The sequence below is a fragment of the Pogoniulus pusillus genome, chromosome 5 (genome assembly GCF_015220805.1).
Source record: "Pogoniulus pusillus isolate bPogPus1 chromosome 5, bPogPus1.pri, whole genome shotgun sequence".
In the NCBI taxonomy this organism is placed as follows: domain Eukaryota; kingdom Metazoa; phylum Chordata; class Aves; order Piciformes; family Lybiidae; genus Pogoniulus; species Pogoniulus pusillus.
This window is the reverse complement of record NC_087268.1, coordinates 20,394,474-20,417,899: the sequence shown is the minus strand read 5'-3', so window position 1 is coordinate 20,417,899 and position 23,426 is coordinate 20,394,474. Positions and strand designations below refer to the sequence as shown.

At 44.5% G+C, this 23,426-nt stretch overlaps 1 protein-coding gene across 1 annotated transcript in view; it reads right to left on the bottom strand.

Annotated features, from left to right (window-relative positions):
- The window catches only part of TMPRSS7 (transmembrane serine protease 7), a 53,972-nt gene extending 31,581 nt beyond the window's left edge, over positions 1 to 22,391 (bottom strand). Inside the window, exons 1-7 of the mRNA XM_064144004.1 lie at positions 22,341 to 22,391; positions 15,293 to 15,491; positions 13,776 to 13,906; positions 6,074 to 6,141; positions 4,955 to 5,148; positions 4,142 to 4,180; positions 1,417 to 1,645 (exon numbers count right to left, since the gene is read on the bottom strand). Coding sequence (XP_064000074.1) covers positions 1,417 to 1,645; positions 4,142 to 4,180; positions 4,955 to 5,148; positions 6,074 to 6,141; positions 13,776 to 13,906; positions 15,293 to 15,491; positions 22,341 to 22,391 — 911 coding nt within the window. The remainder of the gene's footprint in view (positions 1 to 1,416; positions 1,646 to 4,141; positions 4,181 to 4,954; positions 5,149 to 6,073; positions 6,142 to 13,775; positions 13,907 to 15,292; positions 15,492 to 22,340) is intronic.
- Positions 22,392 to 23,426: the final 1,035 nt, after the last annotated feature.

The following is a 23,426-nucleotide window of genomic DNA, read 5'->3' as shown; positions in this document are numbered from 1 at the left end:
ACACCATCTCCTGTTTTATAGATGGGACACTGAGGGATTCAGATTACGCTCAATGGGAGTTGAAAAGTCAATGTGCTTATGACAGGGCTTATACACACACTGACAGGCCTGAGCAACAGATTTAATGCTGAGCTCTACTCGATGGCACTGCTGTCTTCACCTTTTGGTATGACAGAGTGAAATACACTAGGGATTTCAAACAAAAAAATCCCCAAAGAAGCCTACTGAATCATTAAAAGGAAGAGGAGAGGCTCTTTTTGAACACCTCCAGGGTCGGTGACTCCACCACCTCCCTGGGCAGCCCATTCCAATGCCAATCACTCTCACTGGCAACAACTTCCTCCTAACATCCAGCCTAGACCTCCCCTGGCACAACTTGAGACTGTGTCTCCTTGTTCTATTGCTGGTTGCCTGGCAGAACAGACCAACCCCACCTGGCTACAACCTCCCTTCAGGTAGTTGTAGACAGCAATAAGGTCACCCCTGAGCACCCTCTTCTCCAGGCTAAACAACCCCAGGTCCCTCAGCCTCTCCTCATAGGGTTTGTGTTAATTTCCTGAAATAAACAAGGAAATTCTGTTCATTATGCATGAGCTTCTTACAGTTCTGTAGCTGTATGAAGAAACACTCCAGCAGTAGAATACAGAATTTAAGGATTTAGTTGTTTCTAAGGGAAAAAAAAATACTATGTGTTGTACACATAATGCACGAAGATTCTGGCCCAGAGGCCAAACCAGATCCTGGGCTGCATCAGGAGAAGTGAGGCCAGCAGGGCAAGGGACGTGATTCTCCTCCTCTACTGCAACCCCACCTGGAGTACTGCATCCAGTTCTGGAGCCCCCATTACAAGAGGGATGTGGACCTGCTGGAGTATGTCCAGAGAAGGGCCACGAGGATGCTCAGAGGGCTGGAGCAGCTCTGCTGTGAGGACAGACTGAAAGAGTTGGGGCTGTTCAGTCTGGAGAGGAGGAGGCTCTCAGGTGACCTTCTTGTGGCCATCTGAAGTGGGGTACCAAAAAGCTGGGGAGAGACTTTTTAGGTTCTCAGGGAGTGACAGGACTAGGGGGAATGGAGCAAAGCTGGGGATGGCGAGATTCAGGCTGGATGTGAGGAGAAAGTTGTTGCACATGAGAGTGGTGAGAGGCTGGACTGGGTTGCCCAGGGAGGTGGTTGAGGCCCCATGGCTGGAGGTGTTTAAGGCCAGGCTGGATGAGGCTGTGGGCAGCCTTCTCTAGGGTAGAGTGTCCCTGGCCATGGCAGGGGGGGTTGGAACTGGCTGATCCTTGTGGTCCCTTCCAACCCTGACTGATTCTATGATTCTAAGATTCAAATATTTTTAACAAAGCAAAACTTGCCAAAAATGCAGTTAGGGAAAAAGAAAAAGTCAGTTAATTCTCAGTGAAAAGTTAAACTCACCGGTACAGTATCTTATCTTTGATTGGCATCAGAGAGTCATAAATCACTAGGGAGTCTGTGACGCAGTTATCTGCTTCAATCTGCAGGGATGCTATGGAAAGACGAAGAAGATGGCCCACTGATGCAATCAGCTTAAAATAGCAGATCGTCCCCACTGACATCGCACGAATATCCAAAGGGAAGCGCTCGTGTAGGCGGTCAGCATACAGATCATACATGCAATTTGTTCCTGCAGAAAGTGCCACATTTCCAACACTGGACACGCACTACGAAATTGTTAAATCTTCATGGGGTACAATTTAAAACTCATAAAAAACAAATTGCAACAAAAGCAGCATTTGAATAGAAAAGCTAAATGTGAAATGAAACCACCTACACCACTTTTTGCTTGCATAGAATCATAGAATCAACCAGGTTGCAAGAGACCTCCAAGATCATCCAGTCCAACCCAGCCCTATCCAGTCAACCAGACCATGGCACTAAGTGCCTCATCCAGTCTCTTCTTGAACACCTCCAGGGAGGGTGACTCCACCATCTCCCTGGGCAGCCCATTCCAATAGCAAATCACTCTCTCTGGGAAGAACTTCCTCCTAACAACGAGCATAGACCTCCCCCTGCACAACTTCAGACTGTGTCCACTTGTTCTGTTGCTGGGTGCCTGGCAGAAGAGACCAACCTCACCTGCCTACAACCTCCCTTCAGGTAGTTGTAGACAGCAATGAGGTCCCCCCTGAGCCTCCTCTTCTCCAGGCTAAACACCCCCAGCTCCCTCAGCCTCTCCTCATAGGATTTGTGTTCCAGGCCCCTCACCAGCCTTGCTGCCCTTCTCTGGACACGTTCCAGCACCTCAACATCTCTCTTGAATTGAGGGGCCCAGAACTGGACACAGTACTCAAGGTGTGGCCTGACCAGTGCTGAGTACAGGGGAAGAATAACCTCCCTTGTCCTACTGGCCACACTGTTCCTGATCCAGGCCAGGATGCCATTTGCTCTCTTGGCCACCTGGGCACACTGCTGGCTCATCTTCAGACTACTATCTATCATTACTCCCAGGTCCCTTTCCTCCTGGCTGCTCTCCAGCCACTCTGTCCCCAGCCTATAGCGCTGCTTCGGGTTGTTGTGGCCAGAGTGCAGAACCCTGCACTTGGCCTTGTTAAATCTCATCCCATTGGCCCACCCATCCAGCCTGTCCAGGTCCCTCTGCAGGGCTCTCCTACCTTCCAATAGACCAACACCTGCTCCTAGCTTGGTGTCATCTGCAAATTTTCTGATGCAGGACTCAATCCCCTCATCCAGATCATCAGTAAAGATATTGAACAGGACTGGGCCCAGCACTGATCCCTGGGGCACACCACTAGTGACAGCTGCCAACTGGATGTGGCACCATTCACCACCACTCTCTGGGCTCTGCCATCCAGCCAGTTCCTGACCCATATCAGAGTGAATCTGTCCAAGCCAGGAGCTGCCAGCTTGGCTAGGAGCTTCTTGTGGCAGACGGTGTCAAAGGCTTTGCTGAAGTCCAAGTAGACTACATCCACAGCCCTGCCCCACATTCACCAGGCAGGGAACCTGATCATAAAAGGAGATCATGTTGGTGAGACAGGACCTGCCCTTCCTAAACTCATGCTGGCTGGGCCTGATCCCTTGGCCATCCTGTAGGTGCTTTGTGATGGCCCTCAAGATGACCTGTTCCATGACCTTGCCTGGCACTGAGATCAGGCTGACAACACTGTCTTAGTGATTTGGTTGGGAATTAATTGGCTGAGGCAGGAATTGTAAAAATAGACTTATTTTCATTTTCTCAAAAAGCCCCACACCCAAACTGTACTGAACTAGTAAGATTTTGTTTACAAATTCTAATTCAATTGGGAAATCTTCACAAGGATGCTTATGGGCAAGTTTAGTAATTAAGGAATGTCAGAAAGTAGAATCATAAAATCATAGAATCAACCAGGTTGGAAGAGACTTCCAAGATCATCCAGTCCAACCTGGTACTCAGCCCTTTCCAATCAACTACACCATGGCACTAAGTATCTCATCCAGTCTTTTCTTGAACACCTAAGTTACACCTAAGGAAAAGTCTAAGCTACAAGACAGCTTTACCCCACTTATAAATCAGGCTGAGCAGAGAGCCTAGGAATCAGCAGGTTTTACACATGGAGGTGAATAAGACTTTAGCAATGATCCCTACACTAATCTCTCTGACTTTAGCAATGATCTCTACAGCAGCCTCTACAACTGCAAGCTATATCCTTTGGCAAACAAAACCTGCCAGAGTCCAAAGTGTCTGTAGACACACCTTCCATGAGGCAAAGTACATGGAGAGGTGCTGTCTTAGCAGTGGAAGGGAAAAAAGCCAAACTGCTGCCATATTCCCCAGCTCAGGGTAGCGAGCAGGAAGTCAGGATATAGTGGTCCAAGAGAAGCCAAGTCCAGGTGCCGCTGGCAGCTCTCTCTCAAATGGACCTAAAGGCTTGCCAAACTTGCAGGCTTGTTGGGGGTGGAACTTGCAAGAGCAAGACTGTAAAGAAACTGGACCAATTGTGCAAAAGCAGGAGCTGCATACTTTTCACTCTATTTAAAAGCTTCCTAGCCTTTTATAGCATTTCAAGATATAAATGTTAAGAGCTGAACTTAACTTTCTTAACAACTGAGAATAAGACATTCATTAAATGCTTTATTCTCCACTTCTGCCCTGCCAGAAAGCTGCCTAATAGTGAATTACCTGTTCCTGTTGTTGACCAGTAATCTGACCGTAGACCTGCTGCACGGAGAAAAAAGTCATGTGAGTCTCCTCATTTGCTCAAAGTCCAGAATTCAGAGTTTAACTCAATTGTATGTCTTTAATCATAACACCAAGTACACAGGTTAAAATTATCATCTCAACAAGGGAGACAGCCCAATTCCTCTTTATTTCTGCAAATTCTGCAAGCAGCTTTAGAGCTATCATTTCCCCAGACATTTTAATGTCTGAGGCAAGAAGAGACTGTATGTCAATTAAGCAGTTTAATTTAATTGAGAGGCTGAGTCAGAGGTCATTTTCACATCCTTGACCACACTCACTTGGCTAGTTTTTAAAAGGATGCTCCTTCTATCCATTGCTCGTGGAGCTGAAAAATCACACAACATTTTGTAGCTAATTACGTTAAACAGATAATTGCATCCCACATTGCTAATTTCTCCCCAGATAGGAATGGCACAGGAGTTGTTTCATCAATGGTCAGCTTTATAATCCATTTCTTAATGTTAAGGGATGACAAGTATGTCACTTTCAGCAGATGTGCTAAAGCTGCCTTGGTGTCAGAGAGCTCCTGAATTTGAATGTAAGCACACCAAGTAAAGGCTGGTTTACAGTCTGGTCAGAGGGACACTGATTTCCTTGGCTTTGATTTTATTTTTGTCTCTATAAGAATTTTAGTATTAGAAGATAAAAGTGCTGGATGGAGACTGTGGATTGCTTATAGAAAGTGGTATTCCAATATTAAAATGTTTGCTTCATGAAGGATCCTCAAGAAAATGATTGTGTGCTAATACTGACCACTCAGTACGATGGAATCCATGTCAACTGCAAGGCCCTGAAGATTTCCCACTGAGGTTCGGTTAATGATACTTGTCTGAATGGAATCCCTTAAAATGGCAGCCACGCAGTCCTCACACAGCACTTGGTATTTTGCCTGTGGTACCACAAACACGATCCAGAAATGAATAAGGAGGCCTCCATTGTTGTTGTTACTGAAATACAAAGGTCCAACAGATTATCATCACATGGAATATGTTCTGAAGACTAGACTCTTAAACACAAGCTTCTAAAATACCAGTTTAGAAGGGTATGATGCACTTCCCACTTGTCTTGTTGCTATGACACATCAATTGTATTTTTTCATCTTAAAAACCAACAAACAACACAGAAGTCCAATCCTGAGGCTTCCTGACTACTGAGATCTATGGAAATCTTATCTACTTGAATTAAAGCTGGTTTATCTCCAAAATTGAACTAGTAGAATTACCACCCACCACATTGCAGAACTCCCTGTTGCTATACGTCTCACCCTGTATCATCCATTGCAGTGTATAAGAGACTACTCTAAACCATTTTTAGGCCACATGTGGTCACTTCAGTCTCAACCTCCAAATGGGGTAAAAGGCTATTAAAAAAAAAGGCCAGGTATCCCACAAATTCCCACTCCTGAACCAAATCTGTGCTTGGTTCAAGCAGATTGAAATAACTAATCCTCTGACAATAACTGCATGCATAATAATAGAGTAAGTGAACTTTATTGCAGTATCTCCTCCTTCTGCCACTAGAAAAAAGTTTTATACAATAATATTGCTTCATGCCCTTCTAAAAAGTCCCTCCCTCTCTTTCCTGTAGGTTCCCTTATGATACTGAAATGCCTCTATAAGATCTCCCACAGAGCCTTTTCTTCTCTAGTCTGAACAAACTCCAACTCTCCCAGTCTGTCTTCAAAGGAGGTGTGGATGTGCTCCAGCCCTCTGATTATCTTTGTGGCCCTCCTCTGGACCTGCTCCAGCAGGTCCACGGCCTCCCTGTGATGAGGATTCCAGATCTGGACACAGTGCTCCAGGTGTAGTCTCATCAGAACAGAGCACAATATACTTCTCAGCAGAAATGCAGTTACATTCAGCACTGTTTTACCTGACTTCAGAAACAGTAGACTGCTTATAAAACTTGGAGAAGGAGGAGGTTGTGTAGACTAAGTTAATCTGAAAGAGAAAGTGTTAAGATTTAGGATTTATGAAACAAACAAACAAACGAAAACACAAAAAACAAACCCCAGTCCTAACTAGAGATGCCATCTGCCTAGGCTTTCCTAGGAACATCCTCAATCTTGTCAGAGCAGCAAACATGAACAGATCAGTTCCTGAATGCATCTGTAACCAGTCTGATATTCTCTTCTGCCCATGGACATATGATGTGTACAACAATACTTTTCCCAAATAAATGGGTTTTAAGAAGGTTGCACATTCTTTTCACAGCAGATTCCAAATGCAAAGGGTTTCTTTGCGCTAATTCTGAAATGTTGAGCTAATCTTTAGGAAATGTGTTTGTGCTCGTAACATTGTATGTGTCGCTCCTAAATTGCACTTAAGAGGATTAATCAAAAGTTTGGGGGTTTTTGTCCATAGAACCACAGGAAGACAGACTGGAAGAGGCATTGTAAAGGGTTAACTCTCCTTGAGGAGTGGTGTTGACCCTGACCCCAAGTCCTCCTGACTCATCCCCAGGGGTGGGTCCTCTGGGGATTCCAGGCGTGGCACTTAGCCCACTCCCATTTCCTGTCTAGACTCCTATAAAAACAGAGGAACTTCCTCTTTCTCGCTCTTTCACCCTGCCTCCCTGCTTGCCAGCATCTCCATACTGTACATGCTGCTCTTTGTTTTACCATGTAGCCATAATCCATGAGACAGACAAAACCATTGCCATCAATCTGCTTGTATTTACACACTTTGTATCTTGCTTTCCCTTCCCTATACCTTTTGTAACTCCCCTACCTCAAATACCTTTTATTTATTGTTAATTTTTTCATCTTTTAACTTCCAAATCGAAGTGGGACTTTATTTGGGTGTGTTTTACCTTTCTCTCTATATATCTAATTCCCTTTCTTTGGAAAAAAGGAGGGGAAGAGAGAAAGGCATTAATAAGTTAATACTGGTTCTACTAACTATACTTGAGTCTCCAGGAAATTCAAACTGGAACCGAGACAGGCATCTTGCTCAAAGCACAGTGAACTACACCAGAAGACTCCATAGACTCTCTGAACAACTGTTCCTCCCTCAGAGTGGAACTGTTCCCCTTCAGAGTGAATTTCCCCCCTCTAGTGTTTCTGTGAAATATCTGGGATTCTGATTCTGTTCATAGAATCACAGAATCAACCAGGTTGGAAGAGACCTCCAAGATCATCCAGTCCAACCTAGCACCCAGCCCTAGCCAATCAACTAGACCATGGCACTAAGTGCCTCATCCAGTCTTTTCTTGAAGACCCCCAGGGACGGTGCCTCCACCACCTCCCTGGGCAGCCCATTCCAATGCCAATCACTCTCTCTGTGAAAAACTTCTTCCTAATATCCAGCCTATACCTACCCTGGCACAACTTGAGACTGTGTCCCCTTGTTCTGTTGCTGGTTGCCTGGGAGAAGAGGCCACCCCCCACCTGGCTACAATGCCCCTTCAGGTAGTTGTAGACAGTAATAAGATCACCCCCTGAGTCTCCTCCTCTCCAGGCTAAACAGCCCCAGCTCCCTCAGCCTCTCCTCATAGGATTTGTGCTCCAGGCCCCTCACCAGCTTTGTTGCCCTTCTCTGGACATGCTCCAGCACCTCAACATCTTTCTTGAATTGAGGGGCCCAGAACTGGACACAGGACTCAAGATGTGGTCTGACCAGTGCTGAGTACAGGGGAAGAATAACCTCCCTTGTCCTACTGGCCACACTGTTCCTGATCCAGGCCAGGATGCCATTGGCTCTCTTGGCCACCTGGGCACACTGCTGGCTCATCTTCAGACTACTATCTATCATTACTCCCAGGTCCCTTTCCTCCTGGCTGCTCTCCAGCCACTCAGTCCCCAGCCTATAGCGCTGCTTCGGATGGTTGTGGCCAGAGTGCAGAACCCTGCACTTGGCCTTGTTAAATCTCATCCCATTGGCCTCTGCCCACCCATCCAGCCTGTCCAGGTCCCTCTGCAGGGCTCTCCTACCTTCCAACAGATCAACACCTGCTCCTAGCTTGGTGTCATCTGCAAACTTACTGATGATGGACTCAATCCCCTCGTCCAGGTCATCAATAAAGATACTGAACAGGACTGGGCCCAGCACTGATCCCTGGGGCACACCACTAGTGACAGCTGCCAACTGGATGTGGCACCATTCACCACCACTCTCTGAGCTCTGCCATCCAGCCAGTTCTTGATCCAGCACAGAGTGAATCTGTCCAAACCATGAGCTGCCAGCTTGGCTAGGAGCTTCTTGTGGCAGACGGTGTCAAAGGCTTTGCTGAAGTCCAAGTAGACTACATCCACAGCCTTCCCTTCCCTGTTTGTGCCTATTTTCTTCTAACGGCTTAATATATTAATGTATTTCTTTTCAATACACAGATTACAAAACTGGTGGAGGAAAAAAATCTCTATGCAGCTGCTTCATGCTATGGGGAAATCAACTACTGATTCCACCAGTTCTTTGGATACATGTGATAATATCAGTGTAATGATAACATTCCTTCCTCTTATTAAAGGAAACACCTTTAGAAAGACATCTCTAAAGCCACAAGGTGTCATGTACCTCAAGCTGTATATATTTATTGATGACGGACAAAATAGCGACACAACAGACAAAGCTGAAGCTGAAAGCCAAGGGCAAAAAGCCCAAAACCCCAAAAGCCAAGAGGCCATTTATTACTAGATCCACAGCCTTTTATATCCCATTCTACAAGATGTGGTAATGCTACAAGTTATAGAATACAGTGATTGGATAAAATATTGTTCCCAGCATTCTTACTGGAAAACAGTGAGGTAATTGCAAGATGTAGCTATTTTAACACAGACTTCTTTCAGTTCTTTGTTCTAAGTTATGTCACTTCCACACAAATGTTACACAAAGCAAGAGCACCTATTCACTATGTTTCTATCCTCAGTCTTACTGTGTCAAGGATACACAGGGATGTGCTCCAAAGATGCACCATTCATCACATTTAGCTGACACTCTTTTTTGGTTCCAACATGTACCTCAAGCTGTTCGGACCTGTACAGGGTTAACGGGGAGTGATCTTGAAACTGATTCCAGGTGGTCTTGACCTCTCCCCAGGGGTGGGTCTGAACACTACCCGGTGATTCATGGTTAGCCCACTCCCCCTTCCTGTCTAAAGATCCATAAAAGCAGGGGCACTTCCTGTTCTCCCTCTCTTCCTGCTCTGCCTGCCTGTCTGAATCACCTGTTTCCTTCTGCTTATTGTTTCACCACGTGGCCATCATCACGACGAGGTGGACAAAACCCATTGCCACCAAACCTGGTTGTATATTTACGTGTTTTATATCTTGTTTTCCCTTCCTTACACCTTTGTAACTTCCCTACCACATATACATTTTATTTATTGTTAAACTTTTCTTCTTTTAACTTCTAAATCACAGTGAGATCATTTATTTGGGTCTGCTTACCTTTCCTCTCTATCTCCATCTAATTCCTTTTCATTTTGGGAAGAAAGGGGAAGAGGGAAAGGCATTCTATAAATTGTTACTGGTTCTATCAACTGTATTTGAGTCTCTGGGAATTTAAATTAGAACTGAGACAGGATCTCATCCTGTTGCTTAATGATAAAAATTAATGCCCAAGCCACACAGACTATTTTAAAGGATGTAAGAATCACATTACTATTAGTCTCTAATTTTCAGTGTTTGACACAAAGTTTGAACAATTATTTTAAGGGTGAACATAAAATGAATGGAGCTCCATTCATGAATAAGAGAGAAAAAGGAACAAACCTCTACGTACTTCAACCTCCTGCTAATAATTTTATTCATCACTTATACCACCAATACACTGGTCAGTTCAGGCAAAGTTTACAGACAAACAAAAAAAAGCCAAGTTATATTTTAGTAGGAGAATGCTGGCAGTTCTCTTTCTACTATGTGCAGCAGCATCAGAATGCTCTGGGACAAGAGCAGGACAGGCACAGAGCAGACTACAGCTGCTGTTTTGGAGGATGGGGCTAGGAAAATAGATCTGGGAAACAGGCACATAAATTCATACTATAAGACAACAAAAAAACAATTATGAAACCAGAAAATGCCATGATTATATCTGAGATTTTGTGTGTGTTGTTTTCCAGTTTCCATACTTTCAGTTGCATCCTTATGTGATGCATTTCCTGCAGGTAATACATTTTTCTTCCATATATCAAATACCTTTGAAGTCACAGAATCACAGAATTTCTCAGATTGGATAAGCCCTTCAAGCTCATGGAATCCAATCATTAGTTTCACACTAACAAGTCCTTGACTAAACCAAATCCCTCAGCACAACATCTAATCACTATGAATCACTATGCTTGGAAAGGACCACCAGGATCATCCAGTCCTTCATCCCAGCATCCTTCATCACTAGACCATAGCCTCAAGTGCCACATCCACTCTCCACACTCTCTCATCCACACTTCCAGGGATGGTGACTCCACCACCTCCCTGAGCAGCCTGTTCCAGTGCCTGACCACCCACTCAGGAAAGAACTTCCTCCCAACAGCCAACCTAAACCTCCCCTGACACAACTTGAGGCCTTTTCCTCTTGTCCTATCATTAGTAACTGGGGAGAAGAGACCAGCTCCAGCCTCACCACAACCTCCTTTGACATAGCTGTAGAGGGCAATAAGGTCCCCTCTCAGCCTCCTCTTCTCCAGACTAAACAAGCCCAGTTCCCTCAGCTGCTCCTCATAGGCCATGTTTCCCAGATCTGTCCCCAGCCTCATGGCCCTTCTCTGCACCCACTCCAGCACCTCAATGTCCCTTTTAAACCAAGGTCGTTATCTCTCACTTCCTACTGTAGAGCAGCCTTAACTGTTCACAGCAAAGTGCTTTTTCTCCTTGGATGTCTAGGGAATACCTAGCATCAAAATTAAATAGAAATGTGTTTGAAAGCTCATGGGTAATTACAGATGCCAGAAGGTGGAAGACAGACAGCAGATATCAACTGTGAGAGTATAAATCTTCTCTCCCTTGTTCATGTAAATCAACAAAGATAAAAATCGCCTTTGCTAGCCCTCTCCCCTCTCCCCCTCCCCAGACAACAGCTGCTCAGGTGGTTTTGCCTGAAATGTCCAAGGATGTGTACTGAAGGGAGGGGCAAAAGCACACTGCCAGTGCCAGACCCCTGCAGGTAAAAGGACTCCTGAGATGTACAACAATTTCTGCCAACGACTTGGCTGATGGGTCACCCCTGGCCACTGATAACACACCTGGCAGTCACTTATGCATTAATGTGGGCCAGGGGGAGCTGTGAAACTGAATAAAAGACTTACATCAAGCATAGAGAGCCTGTGAGGGAGTGAGCAAGGGAGGGAGGGAGGAAGGGAGGGAGTGAAGACATCACCATGGACATCCAGCCTGGAAGCAGCAGCCCACAAACCCTCTCTCCGCCACCATGACCAACCACCATGCTGTGCCTTGATTGATGCCTACTCAACAGAAGAAGACATCACTCACTGGAAACACATCCATGCGCAAAACTGATAAGGACTTGGACTTTGGAGACTCTCTCCCTACCCTCCTCCATCGAAGGATGAAACCAGGAACATCTTCTGCAAGCCAAAAGCAGCCCTCCTGGCCCTTCTCCGGTCAAATAAAGCATCTTGGGAGTGTGTGGGGTGTGGTAATATAATCCCTTTTCTGCTCTTCTCCTCTTTTTGATTTGGTTTGATCTCTCTCTCTCTCCCTCTCCTTCTCTCTCCCCCTCTCCCCCTCTCTCCCTTTCTCTCTCTTTCTCTGTTTCATTAAACCCCATCTCTCTCCCCCTCCTTCTCCAGCCGATGGCAATATAATCCCTCTTTTTCTCCATTGTTCCTTCTCTCTCTCTCTCTCTCCCCCTGTTCACTTTACCCTTTAATAAATAGTCTCACTGTGATATACCATCCTGCTTGTACCTTAATTCCACAACACAGAAATAGATAAGAGCAAATCTCACTCCTCTAAACAGAGACATTTTTAATCTCTCTCTCCTCCAGACCATGACACCAGCTTCAATGCAAAAGATTTTGACAGTTTAATATCTCAAAAGTGACAATTAATTTCTGAAGGGATTTCATAGTGATCAATTCATAGACCCAGATTTCTGGGGTGGAAATATGTAAAATTATTAGTAAGCGATATAAGAAAACTCAAGGACTGCTGGTAAAAGGGCCTTATAGACCTGATGCTCATTTTGAAGGTGTCTGTGGTAAACCATAAAATAGCGAACTTTGTAGAGATGTTTGTTTATAGTGATCAGCTGATAATATGCAAACCTAAACCATGGCTGCTGTAGAAGTGTTGGAATGGTGCAACTATTGGAACTTGAAATACTGGAACATAAGTCATGGACAGGAAAGAGTGCATGAGCTCAGAAGTACTAAGTTAAGATAAAATAGAAGATTGGAATGACCTTAGAGGATGTTGTAACAAATATAAACAAATGTAAGCCTGGAGCCTGTGGTTTTCACCTATCTCTGCTGACTTAGATTGCTTAGACACAATGCATGTAGTGTTGAGAGAATATGATGTATGTCTACGCCAATTAGTATGGAATTTCTAATGCAAGTACATGTAACCAATTACAGAGATCTGTGATATGCAATCTTGTAAAGGCTCAGGCCTACAGTGACTAAGGAAAGCAGGAAGGAGATAAAAGAGAAGCAGAGATATGCTGACATCAGCAATAAAGAAGGGTCTGCTGACCAGAGATGAAAAAAAACCTGTGAGGAAGACTGTGTGGGATGTTCATCACAGATAAAGATTCCAGACCACCTGGATGGGTTGGAATTGGGGAGGAGAATGGAAAATACCTCTGTTAATGAATTCCAAGAAATAATTCTAATAACTCTACCTCATATTATGAATACATGTGCCCTTGTAACATAAATTGTGGCTTGTGCCAGCATCAGGGTTTGGGCAGCACTGAGTTATTTGAAATAAGAGAGCAAGATGGGTAACATTAGGACACAGAAAAGGATATGAGATAAGGAGTGCAGCTTCAGGGAGAACAACCTTGAAAATCTGGCAGAGAACCTGCAATGTTAGCTGTGTGAGGGGACTAAGGGGGGCCGGCCAGTCAAATTTGCTCCTAGGGTGTGTGGACAGCCCATACTCTGTTGTGCAACCTATCAGAATCATACACATTGTATTAGCTCTCTATATAAGCATTGATTTTAGCTGCAATAAAAGTTCAACTTATGCATCACATTGGTGTCTCAGCATCGTTCCGGTCCCTGCATGACCTAGGAAACCCCGGCATGCCAGCATGGGCTGTGAAAGATTGATGGAGCCATCCTGCCTGCAGCCAGTGCTGTAATAAAATATACCTACTGCAGAACTCTGCATGAGTTTTGGGGTCCATTTCACAAGTCATAAGTATAAAAGTCAAACATACCTTTTCAAAACTCAGTTTTTGATTAACAAGGCAAAATCAGTCACTGCCTTCCTGCTCCATGTAGCCATCCTTTGTACAGAGAGGAAAATGCAAGAAGGAAAAAAACAACCAAAAAAATCAACAAAAAACCCCAAACCCCCCAGACCACCACAGCAGAGTCCATGACACCCAAAAGTCCCAGTTCATGCTCATAGCTCTGATCTTTTTGCTAGCCAAGCAGCCCCCACACATCTTACCACATGTTGCACATTCTCTGCTATGGAAAGGAATTCTCTCGACTCCTTCTGCCTGTATTCTGGGACAAACTCTATGTTGGCAACACGTAACAGTCCAGCAAAATACAATGCATCTTTGTTTGCTGCCTGAACTGCAAAAAAGAGAGATGACAGTTGTCATTCATATTCTTCCTTTGCTTTCTTTCATTTTTTACAAATAAACTCTAAACAGTAGAATCAGTCAGGGTTGGAAGGGACCACAAGGATCATCTAGTTCCAATCCCCCTGCCATGGGTAGGGACACCCTACCCTAGAGCAGGCTGCCCACAGCCTCAGCCAGCCTGGCCTTAAACATCTCCAGCCATGTGGCCTCAACCACCTCCCTGGGCAACCCAGTCCAGGCTCTCACCACTCTCATGCTGAACAACTTCCTCCTCACAGCCACTCTGAACCTACCCATCTCCATCTTTGCTCCATTCCTTCCAGTCCTGGCACTCCCTGAGAACCTCAAAAATCCCTCGCCAGTTTTTTTGTAGCCCCCCTTCAGATCCTGGAAGGCCACAAGAAGGTCACCTGGGAGCCTCCTCTTCTGCAGACTGAACAGCCCCAACTCTTTCAGTCTGGCCTCACAGCAGACCTGCTCCAGTCCTCTGAGCATCCTTGTGGCCCTTCTCTGGACACACTCCAGCATCTCCACATCCCTCTTGTAATGGGGGCTCCAGAACTGGATGCAGTACTCCAGGTGAGGTCTCAGCAGAGCGGAGTAGAGGGGGAGAATCACCTCCCTTGCCCTGCTGGCCACAATTCTCCTGATGCAGCCCAGGATCTGGTTGGCCTTCTGGGCTTCAAGTGCACACTGCTGGCTCATGTTGAGCTTCTGGTCCACCAGCACTCCCAAGTCCTTCTCCTCAGGGCTGCTCTCCAGCGACTCACTGCTCAGCCTGGATTTGTGCTTGGGATTGCCTTGACCCAGATGCAGGACCTTGCCCTTGGTCCAAATGAATATACTCAGCCAAAGAACACTAGTTTTCACAACTCAAGCAATCTGAGTATCACAATACAAAGGCTAGTTGAGCACCTTTTCCCTACATACAAGATAAGTTACCAATGAAGGCAATATCAACATCTTGATTCTGTCTTCAGCAGAATTAGCATTAGGGGTCTGATGAGGACACAACCCCATTAGACACATCTGTGGTTTGTTCTCATTTAATGTCCTTAAATCTTTTTTTGTGTAAGAGACAAAGAACTTACCAGACTTTCAGTAGGCCAAGAAACACAACAGAAGTCAAAATTTCAAGCAATCGAGCTCATTGGAACTGTCGGATCTGTACAACTAGCTAACATCTTAAAAATACTTAAGAAAACACTTAAGAAAAAAGTCAGACTTCCTAAAGCCAGCAGCTTTACCCAAAAGTCTTCCAACCCCCATTTAAATAAGTTCCAATTTTAAAAACAGCCTTTGAGACAAGTTCAACCCTGAACTCAATTGAAAGTACTATTTGGGACAGCCATGTCATGAGCTTTCTGCAACTCACCAAAGAAGAGCCACAGTAATGTCCAGCTTACAACTCCTAAAATAAATAGGATGAAGGTGAAGATAATTATTTTGTTTTGAAAATTCCACATCAGTGTAAGAGTTTTCTTCAGTTTCAGTTTGTCACGTTTTTGCCTTGCCAGAATCCTCCTTGCCAATTTATCTTCTGCACTTGCCATTTGGACTGAAATACTGGCTACCTAAAATAGGATGAAAGGCAACAAAACTGTGAGACCTTTCCAAAATCAATTGAGTGATCAATGACTGAAACAGACGCCTGCATATTCAGTCTTTTACTGCATATACTTCAGTTCCAAGCTAAAGTAATTTCCTTCAAGAAGTTTGCAGAGTAATACATAAATATCTGAAACCACAACTGTAGAATAACTACTTGCCATGAAACAGCTACCCAGCACGAACCATATGAATGAATGAAGTGCATATCTCTCACTATCCAGTTATGAATAACTTGACAGAGGTTAAATCCTCTTCCTTTCCAGCTTGGTCCTGGTAGGGCATAAATCTTGCTGGACTGGTCTGGGGCCACTGCTCTCCTCCTCCCTTGGGTCCAGAAATCATAGAATCAGTCAGGGTTGGAAGGGACAACGAAGATCACCTAGTTCCAACTCTCCTGCCATGGCCAGGGACACCCTACCTAGAGCAGGCTGCCCACAGCCTCAGCCAGCCTGGCCTTAAACACCACCAGGCATGGGGCCTCAACCACCTCCCTGGGCAACCCATTCCAGACTCTCGACACTCTCATGGTGAAGAACTTCCTCCTCATGTCCAGGCTGAATCTTCCCACGTCCAGCTTGTTGAACCTCATGGTCTTGGCTTGTGCCCAACTCTCCAGCCTGTCCAGGTCTCTCTGGATGGATCCCTGCCCTCCAGCCTGTCTGCTGCACCACACAGCTTGGTGTCATCAGCAAACTTGCTGAGGGTGCACTCAATGCCTCTGTCCATGGCACCATAATGATGTTGAACAAGGCTGGTGCCAGGACTGATCCCTGAGGGACTCCACTTGTCTCTGGCCTCCACTTGGACGTGGACCCATTGACAGTCACTCTTTGGCTGCGGCCATCAAGCCAGTTCTTTATCTAGCTCTAGGTCCACCCATCAAACCCATGTGTCACCAGCTTGGAGACCAGGATGTGATGTGGGACAGTGCCAAAGGCCTGGCTTAGGTCCAGGTAAATGCCATCAGTTGCTTGCCCCTCATCTATGAATGTTGTGACCTCTTCATAGAAGGCCACCAGGTTTGTCAGGCAGGATTTGCCCTTGATGAAGCCATGCTGATTGTAGCCAACCACCTCTTCACTATTCTCCTGTCTCAGTAGTGCCTCCAGGCTGATCTGCTCCAGGAGTCAAGTTGCAGAGCAGACAAAACAAAGGGAACATCTTCGTACAAGAAACATACTGGGCATCAAGGAGTCATGAGTATATGTGCCAGTTCCATAGTTACAATGTTTCCTGGGTTTGCATTCCTATTTTCCAGGTTCTGATTGTTCAAACTGTTTAATTCTGTGTTTATAAATACCCTTTGTGCAACTACTTACTGTTGACCAAGAAACCAAATTAATTTCATGGAATTTTCAGCATTTTTAAACATGAATAAATAATGTTTTTTATATGGGAACATTCATATTAATAATTAATATTTGATATATTAATTCATCACAAGCTTGTCCTTAGATATCAGAGGGGCTGGAGGGCAGCTGAGCTTAAATTCTGAGTGATGTCAAATTGGATCTTTTATTTTGACTGGCTGTCTAGGTTCTACTAAATTTCCCAGAGACTCAAATGTAGTTGATAGAACCAATAACAATTTATAGGATGCCCTTCCCTCTTCCTCCTTCTTTCCCAAAGAAAAATAATTAGACGGAGAGGGGAAAAAGGTAAGCAGGCCCAAATAAATAATCTCACTGCAATTTGGAAGTTAAAAGAAGAAAAGTTTAACAATAAATAAAAGGTATATGAGGTAGGGAAGTTACAAAAATATAGGGAAGGGAAAACAAGATACAAAACACATAAATATACAACCAGATTTGATGGCAATGGGTTTTGTCTGCCTTGTGGTGATGATGGCCATGTAAGTAAGACAAAGAGCAGCAGGAAACAGGAATGGCGATACAGGCAGGAAGAGAGAGCAAACAGGAAGTCTCCCTGCTTTTATAGATCTTATAAAGGAAGGGAGAGTGGGCTAACCATCTTCTGGTAGTGTTCAGACCCACCTCTGGGAGGGGTCACACCACCTGGGGCCAGGTTCAAGATCACACACACCCCCCCCCCCCCGGAGGGTTAACCCTGTACACTGGCCTGACATTCTTGGGAATGGAACTAACACTCAAAATGGAGCTAAGCACCAAACCACTTTATTTAACCAGCAACAGGTGCAGCTACCACCACGATGCTCCTGTTTGTAGGCTGCACTGCACTGTGACAGCTCAAGGAGGAACAGAGAGTGGCAGTGGCAGGAGCATGAGTGACTGGCACGAGAAGAGTGTGCTAGTTTGAAGTTAGCTAGAATGTTTTGGTGAGAGGAACTAGATTACAGGCTGTGAAAGGGAAACAATGGTGATGTCTACTTCACTCATAGACTTGCTGAGAGTTATAACAGCAAGAATCCAAACATAGATAACATAGTCAGGAGTTGCTCTCTGTCTGGGCTTTGAGCTGCATTTCTCTCTTTCTAACCTAACCTGATTAATCCACTTGCTTCCTAATTCCCCTGGCTGACCCTCCATTCTTTCCTGGGCACAAGGCAACATGTGGGGTAAGGTAGAGGGATGGGAGAAGGTGGAAGGGCCATTGGGAGCCCCTCCTGGAGACTCAGGTTTCTGGGAGGGCTGTTGTGTTTCTGTATTACCTTTCAACTTGTATATTTCTGGATATAACTGTATATATTGTAAATACCTGCTTCTCTATTGTGCTAAGCTGTAAATATAAGCTTCATTCAGTTTCCAGAGCCGGCTGAGTTTAGTCTGGGTGATGTACTAAGTTGGGGAGGGTGGGGGTGGGTAACACTCAAACCACTACAAAGAGCAAACAGGAATGGCAGCTCCTCAAGGGGAATGGCAGCTCGCAGAAGTGACAGCAGCTCACAGAGATGGCTGCTGCAACAGCTCCCTACTGCCAAGCTGATCTCTTTGGTAACATCACCGTGCTGCTAAAAATAGCCATGCCTTCCTTACTCCTCAGTTGACTCTGAGATGAGATGCAGATGACTAAGGTTGGGTGCCTTGTGTTGGTTCTGCATGTAGGCTCGTTTGTTTCATAGCTACGGGGACAAAAGTTCCACAGCTTAAACTGGTCTCCGAACAGCGTTGATACAGATTTGTGTATGTTTTTGATCCCTTGCAATACCTTATTAGTGCTAGATTAGCCCTCTTTAGACCAGAGGTAAGACAATGTTGAATTACCTTGTACTATCTGCAGCTGAGATGTATAGACAGAAGTATGGCAGAACAGCAGCTTTTCAAGAACAGTTTGGTAGCATAACCTAACAAGGTGTCTCGTGCCCCAAATCTTAGCTGCTTCGGTGGTGAAGCAGACAAACATTCAGCTCCTCCCCTTGTAGGAGCTGGGAGGGAGGGGTTAGCATGATATTAAAGTTGCATGTCCTTTAGTCCAATACTATGGTTTGTCATTTTACTTCCAAGGAACCATTCAGCCTACACACACTTCCCAGCTCATAGTCCAAATTACACTGCTGCCCCCATGCCCCTAAAACTGTAAGAAGATATTTTCTTCTCAGACTAGAATGATCCCTACAAAAGTAAGCTCACCCCACTTATTCCTCAGGGAAAAAGCTTCTACTTCCTTTCAAGATGAGGAGCAGAGGATGTGGGCAGCCTCCTCCTGCATGTCTAGCTCACTTTGTAAAGTGCCCTGCAGTGAACAGGAGGATGTCCTCTCCAGGTACAAAAGACTGCTGTGTAACCACCTCTGCATTTGCAGCAATATTGTCTACTTCTTGTTAAAATGTCATTGTCGTGGCTTTTAAAGAGAGCTGACAGAAATGAAGCTCTCGGATTGGAGAAAAAACACAGAATTATATTTGGAGAGATACAGAAAATAAATGTCAGAAGCAGATACAACAGTCATGGTGAAGCCCCTTGAATTCTCCCCCAACCCAAAACTAAATCTATAATCACCAAGTGCTTCAATCCTATCCCCACCCCCCTCCCAGAATGGCTCTGCCATCCAAGAGGCCTAAACATAAGCCTCTGGAGGCCCCAAAACAGGCCTGCTGCTGACATGTTTGTCCGATGAATTGTCTCCCACTCAACACAGGGCAGGAGGGGGAGGAGAGGAGAACAAGCTGGCCTTGCCCTGAGTTTATAAAGAGATAACAGAATTATAGATGTGATGGTTTGGGTGTTACCCATCCACCCCCCTGCTTAAGAAAATCACCCAGACTAGACTCAGGAAATTAAAGAATGAAGCTACATTTACAGCTGAGCACAACACGCAAGCAGGTATTTACAATCCATACAGCTATGAACAGACATAGACAAGTTACAAAGTAATACAGAAACACAACAGCCCTCCCAGAAACCAGAGTCCCCAGGAGGGGCTCCCAACCACCCTTCCACCTCCTTCCCACCTCTCTACCTTACCCCAGACTTTGTCTTACGTTCAGGGTGAGTTTGGAGAATCGGCCAGGAGAGTTTGGAAGCAGAGGCATTAGTCACACAGACGGATAGAGAGAAAAAATTTCATGCAGCCCCAGAGCCCAGGAGCAACTCTCTGTTATCTAACTTTATGTTCTTCTTGTTATACATCTCAGCAAGCCTATGAGTGCAGTAGCCATCACCACTGTTTCCTTTTCACAGCCTAGCATCTAATTCTTCTCACCAAAATATCCCAACTAGGCTCAAACTAGAACAATGGGATTGAATAACAATCTTCTAGTCCCCAGAAGATTTTTTTAAACCTATATTTCTCAACCTGGGACAGTTACACAGCTACAGTTTGGTCTGTTCTGGGAAGTTCATACCAGGCATTTTCTTCTGTGGGAGACTGTCAGCACATTTAAGCATATATTTAAGTTGCTCCAGGTACAGCAAAAGCTGTCTAAGGAAGTCTCTGAGTCTTCACAAAATTCTCTGTTGGACATCTCCTGTGACAAATACTTTGTTGTGAGATCAGCTAGAGGTTCAATCACCTCTTCTCAAGTGTTCTCACTGGGCATATTCCCAGGCTACTCAGGACATAGATTATCTGAGTATGAAGACAGGCATTGTGATATTCAGCAGCACCACAATTAGAAACATATTGTGATGGTTTGGGTGTTACCTGCCCCCTCACACTTTGGAAATCATCCAGACTAGACTCAGTCATCTCTGGAAATTGAATGAAGCTTATTATTTACAGCTTAGCAGAATATACAAGCAGATATTTAGAGTATATACAGTTATATACAGACATATGCAAGGTAAAAGGTAATACAGAAACACAACAGCCCTCCCAGAAACCTGAGTCCCCAGGAGGGGCTCCCAACTGCCCTTCCACCTTCTCCCACCCCTCTCAACCTTACCCCAGTCCCAAGGAAGAATGGAGGTTTGGCCAGGGGGTTAGGAAACAAAGTGGATTAGTCAGAGAGACAGCAGAGAGGCTAGAGAGAAGTGCAGCTCAGGCAATGCCCCAAGAAGAAGAAGTGCCTTATCTATGTTTGGATTCTTGTTCTTGTACAACTCAGCAAGCCTATGAGTGAAGTAAACATCATCTTTGTTTGTTCTTCACAGCCTATAATCTAGTTCTTCTCACCAAAACATTCTAGCTAGCTTCAAACTAGCACATATATTTATTTTTAAAAATCCTTTGATATCCTGCTTATATCACAGCTACCTAATGCTGTCACACTAATAAGGAACACCCAAAGAAAATTATTCCAAACCCACATGAATTCCAGTGAGACACAAGCTCTCAAGCTGCTGCCTTATGAAGTTCTGAGTTCTACATGACATTCGCATTCACAAGCAACAATCAGTACCCAGCAGTGAGAATTTTAGTCTGAAGTCTTCCAAGGAACACGAAACAGACTGTGACAAAAAAATATCAGCCTCAGGATCCCAGAACATAGAAAGAAAATGTTGGTCTTGTTTGTTTATGTGTTTTAGGAATAAGTAGTTTTGAAGATTTTTTTGGGGTGGGTCTCTTCCACCTCATATCTAATTTCATCCTGATTGTGACCTGGGACCTACTCAGAGATATGGCATGTTTCAGCAACGCCAATTCAAGGTGTAGTCTCCACCTTTTCAGTGAGCACATACCAAAGAGTTCACAACCACACCAGAATGGATGCACAGAATTCAGCTTTGGCAGATGTGACACTCTGTAGATCTACAGAAGTGGCTGGCAGCAAGGAGAAAGGCAACAATGAGCTGCCATTTACCATGGTTATTTACCATCATTTCATGCTTTGAAGTTTCTTGGAAGATAAACTGAAAGAGCAGGTGATCCGGAAACTAAAAGGTATATATATGACTCATTTTTCAGCCCTACTAATTATATTTTACTTAAGGAAAGTCAGGAAGTTCTTTACTGTGAAAGTCAGGAAGTTCTTAGCTAAGAACTGCATTCCACATTTTCAGTGTTGGATACAACAGCTATGTGTGCGATACCCAGGAAATGCCAAGCATATTTACTTAAAATACATAATCATTTTCCAGGTAAAATTGTAATTTGGCTATCACCATATACTACATGATTTAATTACTTCTTTGTGGCAATGTTCGTACAATAATCTGCTTCTGTATCTTCTCGGGGAAAACTAAAAGCATTTTATCTACTTTCTCCACCAGACATTTATGACAGACTGCCATGACATCAAACAAAGCCTTTAGCATTGGCATATTAACATTCCTAGTAATTCAGTAGTCTGGAAATAATTGTTACTAGCAAATTTGAAGATATAAGTTGATCTTGCAGGTTAAGTTATAAAACAGAAAATTGTAACTGTGTTTAATACTTAAGAATTTGATCACAAGAGATTTAATAATATTAGAAAGTGTATGGAATCAAGAATGCTTAAGTCACCTACTTACTCTTAATTCATCTTCAGCTTTGGCTGCTGGGTAATCATTCTTTTCATCCATTGCAGCAGACAGTTTTTATTGCTTGTACCAGCTGAAAACCAGCCTAGCACCTTCTCCCAGACACTGATGTTTCTGAAGCCAAGGACAGCTAGTAGGACCAAGAGAGGCATCAGTTTACCTTGATGAATTTCCAATTGTAATCTCATCTGCCCTGTTGCTCCTTTTGACGGTAAGAGAAGGATCAAGTAATTTTAGACCTCAAGGTTTGACTGAATAAAACAGACTTTTCCCAGTCTTTTTAAAGCTAAAATAACTGCTAGTTTATAAAAAAAAAAAAAAAAAGCAAAACAAAAGAGCCCACCCAAACCAAAACAACAATTGAAAAGAAAAACTCCAAACAAACCCCATACCAAAACAAAAATAACCCACAAAAAACCCAACCAAACAAAAAAAAAAAAAAGCAAACAAAAAAAAACCCCAACCAAACCAATCACAGTGCTAGAATCCATGTAAAATTAAACTATACAGCATAAGAAAATTAGAAAGCTGTGGTGGGTTGAATTACCCCCAGAATAAATCATCAGGGGACCTCAAAAGGTTTGGAAGGAAAAGAAAGCAGTGTGCCCAGGTGGCCAGGAGAGCCAGTGGTATCCTGGCCTGTATCAGGAACAGTGTGGCCAGTAGGACAAAGGAGGTTCTTCTTCCCTCCTACTCAACACTGGTCAGGCCACATCTTGGCTACTGCATCTAATTCTGGGCTCCTCAATTCAAGAGAGATGTTGAGGTGCTGGAATGTGTCCAGAGAAGGGCAGCAAGGCTGGTGAGAGGCCTGGAACAGTGAGGAGAGGCTGAGGGAGCTGGGGGTGTGCAGCCTGAAGAAAAGGAAGCTCAGGACAGACCTCATTGCTGTCTACAACTACGTGAAGGGAGGTTGTAGCCAGGTGGGGGTTGGTCTCTTCTGCCAGGCAACCAGCAACAGAACAAGGGGACAGAGTGTCAAGTTGTACCAGGGGAGGTCTCGGCTGGATGTTAGGAGGAAGTTGTTGGCAGAGAGAGTGATTTGCATTGGAATGGGCTCCCCAGGGAGGTGGTGGA